This window comes from Triticum urartu, chromosome 1 (assembly GCF_003073215.2).
Source record: "Triticum urartu cultivar G1812 chromosome 1, Tu2.1, whole genome shotgun sequence".
NCBI classification, from domain to species: Eukaryota; Viridiplantae; Streptophyta; class Magnoliopsida; order Poales; family Poaceae; genus Triticum; species Triticum urartu.
The window spans coordinates 567574193-567580887 of NC_053022.1; the positions used below are offsets into that span (position 1 = coordinate 567574193).

At 42.3% G+C, this 6695-nt stretch overlaps 1 protein-coding gene across 2 annotated transcripts; it reads right to left on the minus strand.

Annotated features, from left to right (window-relative positions):
- Positions 1–1646: 1646 nt before the first annotated feature.
- Positions 1647–5245, minus strand: LOC125539857 (uric acid degradation bifunctional protein TTL-like). Of its 2 annotated transcripts, none has more exons than XM_048703403.1 (6): positions 5062–5245; positions 4879–4952; positions 4748–4805; positions 4548–4649; positions 3627–3773; positions 1647–2046 (listed from the first exon to the last, which is right to left on the minus strand). In XM_048703403.1, exons 1-5 carry the CDS (start codon positions 5194–5196, stop codon positions 3654–3656), a joined length of 489 nt encoding a protein of 162 aa, XP_048559360.1. In that variant the 5' UTR covers positions 5197–5245; the 3' UTR covers positions 1647–2046; positions 3627–3653. The 2 variants fall into 2 exon arrangements, with proteins under 2 accessions (XP_048559360.1, XP_048559351.1); XM_048703394.1 differs by having other exon boundaries at positions 1649–2058.
- Positions 5246–6695: the final 1450 nt, after the last annotated feature.

Genomic DNA, 6695 nt, shown 5'->3' on the forward strand with positions numbered 1-6695 from the left:
ATGTTCATCGTGTAGAGTTACGAAAGTTTATTTATTCAAAAACAAAACAGAAAAACGTAAGAGGGGAAAATAAAAATTAATAGAAAATAAGACAAAAAGTGTCAGATAAAAACTTAAAATAACACCAAAAATGGAAAGTAAAACAGAAAAAACAAAAAAGAAACATAAACATAACCAAAGGAACAACGGGGATCCCTCAACAGAAACCGCTACTGGAAAGATTTAAAACAATCGTCCACCTTTGCTTCCGCACTGCACCTGTCCAATGACGAGTCGCCCAGTGCGTATCGCTAACAAACTCAACACAATGGTTTTCCCTAAATGAATGTTGAAGCACCCCTAGAAACACACGGTAGGTTATTGTAGTCTAAGAACATCTGACGTAATTGTTTTCGTAACATTTGACAATATATGGTGCATGTTTTGTACATTATTAACTCTCAAAATGAATTGCCGACATGCATGTCATAAACGTGTTGCACGTGCCATTTACTACTAGTAGTAGTACATAAGAACATGATTCCAGGTGTCATCATCGAAAAACATGTGCATAGTTTTCGTCTTGAATGATCAGGAACGGTTACACGATATGATAACGGTTAGGTCTAGCACTTGACAAAGCCGCCCACCACCAACCATGTCTCGACGATCAAGAGGGTGTTGTGCTATGTTGTCGGCACCCTAAACTGGGGTTTTCACTACACCGGGGAAGCGGGAACAACTATCTTGTTGGCTAAAGCGACAGAGACATAGAACACATGGCTGGTATTCCTCACACTCATCAGAGCACCACTGATGCCATGCTCTTCTATGACAATAGTGTCATCAGTTGGCAGTCTCTGAAGTAGAAAGTGGTGGATCGTCATCATGTGAAGTTGAATACATCGTTGCCACCACGGCGACGTGTCAAAATAATCTGGCTGGATTGGTTTCTCGGTGAACTAAATAAGGAGGAACTAACTTGCTTTCAATTGTGCATCAATAACAAATCCACCTTAAATTACAACATATGCATCGTCATTATGTAGGGTAGCTGATGTGATCATTATATTGAAGAACAAGGGAGAGACATAATCATCTAGCTACTGTTATGGATTCACGGTCCAAGAAGGACTACTCACACGTTTGCATGATGACAAAAAGGATGATTAACATTTGAAAGAAAAAATATCAGGGGGAAATGAGCAACAGTATGTCATCGTTGATGTTTCTCATGCTATTAGGTAACTTTATTTTGTCTCCACACATAAAGATTAATTGTGTTGCTAGAAGCCTAGGATGAAGGTGCCAAAGGATTTACATAGTATGCAGAAAGAAAGTGAAGGAGCAAAGTTTGAATTTTAAATTAGTAGGGTGCATGAGGCCAAATTGAAGGAAGAGGAAGATATATCAAAGAAGGGAAAAAGTAAGAAAAAATACACTTTGGAGCTTGAGCACCAAGTAGTTCAATCTCCTGAGCACCCAGTGTCCTCGTGATATGTTGCTCCTCCATATTCCAAGGTTGTATCACAAATTCATGAATTTTTCGATCTGGCTATGGGTGTGGCCCAGTACATTTATTGTAGTTATGTTCATTTGGTACAATGGCTAATTAACAAATGGGCCTAGCGGTATCAGGCATGAACCAACGACTTAAATCCGTCTCAATACTAGAATTTGCAGGTAACAAAATGCAGCAACCCAGCACACCCCTACATAGTGTAGTGTGACAGTATTTGATATAATGCCCACCATACGCCATCTCATAGACCTTATATCCCTTGGAGTATAACAACAAATACATATCAGGTCCAAATACAAACTTATTATTGCATACCACAAAATTCTCCCAAGTTCAAACTTAACAAACTAATGGTACATAACAAGGTACCATGATAGTGCTATGATTGGTTATTTCAAATGTGGTTGCCGCTACACCAACCACTATTACTCGTTGCATATGCCTGCTAGCCATGCTCTTCTTCGCAGTTGCCGTCCCCATAGTCCCTTCGACTCCATCTTATAGATCTGGATCTTCATCGATATACTCCCCAACTTTCCTGGGGTCTTTTATCATCCCTTAAGCAACTCGTAGTTAGAAGGAAGAAAATTTATGTAGGGCGAGTACATGAGGTACTCAACAAGTCCATTGTAGTTCATGAGTGATGTATGCAATAGTTATTACTGAGACGAAGGTTCACAGTACATGCATGTTCATATATCTTGTAGGAATCAAATTATATTCCGAAATCTACGTTCGTTGGGCCTCATGGTTGTTAGAACCTCTAATGGTTCTTTTCTCAGTGTGACTGCAGATATTTCCTAGATCGGGGAGTGAAAAGCTAAATTTCATTATACTCTACACGTGTGCACTACTTTACCCACAAGTGGTGCTTATCATTTATGCTGGGTAAGTAACCGATCACATTTCCTTTGTGGGTGACCAGGTTTAAGGTTCTGAGTCGTATGCCTTTCTCCAGGTGTTGTACTTCATACTCCTGGCAAAACATGCTACTTGCTCATTACTTATTTGGTGCCACTCTATTTGATTTAATTCAGTAACCTACATGTGTGAAGTGAGGTGCATGTAGTTGTTTAAATTGGATAATGCCACTGCATTCTTGCTTAATTATTTCCTTCAAGCAAGTTGTTGTACTTCATACTCCTGGCAAAACATGCTACTTGCTCATTACTTATTTGGTGCCATTCTATTTGATTTAATTCAGTAACCTACATGTGTGAAGTGAGGTGCATGTAGTTGTTTAAATTGGATAATGCCACTGCATTCTTGCTTAATTATTTCCTTCAAGCAAGTTCTTCGGCTGATATTACAGTTCTTTTGACTAAAACAATCTACTCAATGATTTGAATGCTACATGGCTTGGTCAAAATAGAGAGAAATATTTTTTCAACAATTTTGTTTTTTTAATAACTTGGCTTAACGTATTGGGGCTGATCTCTATACATGGCTTGGTTTCTCAATTGTCCATTATGCAACTGTCTTCTAAAGGCACTAGAGAATATGAAGCAATGCAGTCGATGCCTCATTGTGACGAAGAAGTGTCAAATTCAAAAGATACATTTTTCACCGAGGTGAGAAATTTTCTTGTGTGAAATATTTGATACTATGATAAATTTGATTGTGTGTGCTATCAGTATTCCATTTGGTGGCGAAACTGTGAGAATTTTTCTTGCATGTGATATTTGAACATGTGATAAATTTGGTTATGTGTGAAATCTTATTTTGTTCCAGTATTATTTCTGTAATAAGTTTTGTCTGCACTGCATTTTTGTTAACTGTTCTTTGGCACACCAAGTGAGTCAGGCTGGGCTTATTGTGTAATCAGGATGTTGGCACACCAATGTATGGACTGCAGTTGAGCCAGTTGCTGAACATGTTATGTAAACAGGATTTGGCGTGTGGAGCTAGAAATACTATAGCATGGAGTAGAGTTAGGGAATTTGAGGAGTGGAGGGGCGAACAGTTTCGATGGCTATCATTTTCAAGAAAACAAGAGCATGTGAGACCAATATCTCTGAAGCTTCGATTATATGACACATCAGGGAAAAAAGGCTCAAACTACTAGAGGAAAAAAGGCTCAAACTAGTAGTGGAAAATGTGTCAACATATATAATTTATCCAATACCTGATGTTTTTACTGGTTGGCTAATAACTAAAGTCGGGGAGCTGCAGTCTCTGGCGAGAAAAGTTTTGCAAGACGCAGTTCAGTTATCTTCAGTTCTTCCTCTGCCGCAATCTCAAGTTCAACAATCATCGTATTTGCATAACGCCTCTGGAAAGAGAAGCAGGATGATAAGACACACTTGAGAACAATTATTTACATATATAGAAAGGGAATCATCGTATCAAAGCTTTCTAGTAATATGATTTTTGTAGCGCCATATCAGGGCTGAACTCGATATTAAATACCCCCGGTGATATCAAAATCCAAAGGTAGAGAATTTAGTTTAGACACAAAACTTGTAAAAAGGATCACTATTGTCATTGATAAAAAAACCACTGTTCCATTATTAGGACTTGACCCGCGGTATTCCACGGATCACGATACCACATGACCTAAGAGAGATGGGCTAATAAGTAATAAGAGACTGTAGAGCAAACACAAATCTAATTACTGTTCCATGAATTATTGAGATTCGATGACCCGAACAGGCAGGCATGATAACAGTTGTTGTTGCATTTTCATTTTTGTCTTCTTTCACTTTTGCTTTTCCTTAACCCACGTTTTTGATTGGATTTCCTTTTAAAAAGATATGTGCATGATTGATGGAGCATGCAACTGCAGTTGCGCATGGTCCATGAACAAGCAACTATATAGTTGCACCCCTGTGTGCGGGCAACTATAGTTATGCATGACATAAAGAAACATAAAGAAAAGCTGAAATGAAAATCCCAAAAAACTAAACCAATTAAATGCAGAAAGAAACATAAAACTAAAACGTGCGTATAAATCTTGGCGTAAAAATAGCCGGCGCAGGAGATGGTAATTGAAAAAACTATTACAAAAATCATACATAACTGGAATTTAGTTTGGATATATGCAGACCTTGAGCTCAGCTAAGACCTCGGGGGCGGTCCTCCCAGTTGCGCATATCAGAAAGACAAACCCAAACTTGTCCCTGTATTTGGCATTCCATTCGGACAAGTCCTGCAACAAACAGTTTGAAGAAGGCAAACCTAATTGAGTCCACAAATCGATCAAGTCAGATGAATCACATAACAGGTTTAAAGAAGGAACGCGGCGACCTGTGCAGTCGAATGAGTCGCTGTGGAACGCGCAACTGATTGCTCCTCCTTGCTCCATCTGCAGTGACTGACTGACCATGAGTGACAGCAAGAAGCGAAGAAATGGCAGACGAAGAGGTAAGGAAACTGACTTGGAGATGGAGAGGGAGGTGGTGCCGATGGGCGGGTTGGCGGCGAAGGCCTCCAGCCATCCAGGCACGTCCACCTTGATTTGTTCGTTCGTTCCCGATCGCATGCATGGAAGGATCAGTTTGCTTCGAATGGGAAGGTGAGAGGAATTGATACGTGAAGAGGGGATGCCTGGGCATACGTACCTCGTTGCGCCAGATGCGGCGGGCGGCGAGTAGCGCGTCGGCGAGAGAGCCGAAGGGGGAGGCGGCGGCCAGCGCGACGGCGAACCGGCGACTGCCATTCACCCGCAGCACGTCCTCAACAGTCAGCGTCGCCATCTCTCTCACTGGTGACTGCTCCAGTGAGCAAGACGAGCATCTGCCAGTGCACGAGAGAATGCGTGCTTGCTCCAGCAGCAAACCTTCGGGGCCTAGTTATAGGGCCTTGCCACGAGGAAAATGCGTGTCTGCCTCAGGGGCAGCTGCTGCCGACCATAGAGGGTGTGCGGGACCTCATGATTTGTACTATGGGAAAGACAAATTAGGAGCAACCGGAGTGGAATAGGAAAAATGGGCGCACGAGAAAAGAGTAGTTTACCAAACAATAAAACACGTGAAAACAAAACAGAACACGACTGAATGCTTGTTTATTTTCAGTGTAAAATTATTTATTTTTGAGGGGACAGTCCAAAGTTATTCGTTGTTGCATATATTAGGTTGCAAAAACATCTTACATTGTGAGACGGAGAGAGTACATAATTACTGTGGGATTTTTTTCTTCAGAAGAACCAACGCTACCTTTATTGCTTTCCGCAAAAAAAAAAAGCTACCTTTATTGCATAATATCAAAGTTTACAGCGGTACGTAAATCAGCTGGAGGAGTGTCTAGCCATATATATCGTCCAGCATCCATGCAGGATGCCATCCTAGCTTTTTTTCTGTTTTAGAAGGGATGCTATCCTAGCTTTTTTTCTTTTTGAGAAGGGATGCCATCCTAGCTAATCTACGTGCTTCCCCACTTATTATACCATGAGAGTTTGATGCCCACAATTAGAGCATCTCCAAAGGACGGCCCAAATCTTTTCCGTCGGGCGGACGGTCTGGACATAGTCGCACCATCCGAACAAAAACACAAGTCCAACGGGCCTCCTCAAATTGTTCACACATGTCTGCGCAATCCGGATAGCAACCCAGCCCGAATCTAGGAGGATATGAGTCGGTGCGGACATGTCCACCAAGTGGACGAGACAAATCAGCTCACATCATGTCTCCCAAATTGCTCCCCTACCCTGCGCCCAACCCAGCCTATCAGTCGGCGCCCTTCGCCGTGTCCCTCCCAGTCATTCATCCACCCACCCATGCCGTCATCCGCCACATGGGTTTGGAGACGGCCGAGTTGCCCACTATACACTTGCTGAACTCGAAGAGGCACGCCCGCGAAGACCGAGGTCTATGTGAGCGCGTTCGCAAGAGGCGGCTATGTGAAGGAGGCTATTGACCTGGAGGAGGACATGACGCGTCCACGCCCTCGCCGCACCCACCCTAGACTTGGATGACACATGTGTGGGTTTAAAAGGATACAAGAAACTAGATGGCTTCATCCAGGACGCGGACGTTGATGAGGATATCGTCTTTCATTCTCCGCAGCTTCGGCAGACGCTGACACCGACGAAGCTCCGGCGCTAGAGTTTTTTTTTGAAAAGGAGGAGGACCCCCGGCCTCTGCATCTGGGCGATGCATACGGCCACTTTATTAATTATTCTCACAAGACCATATAAAGTCATACAACAATAAGACTAAAGCCACCGTCTAAGGAACAACTGTCGCTACACCTATCC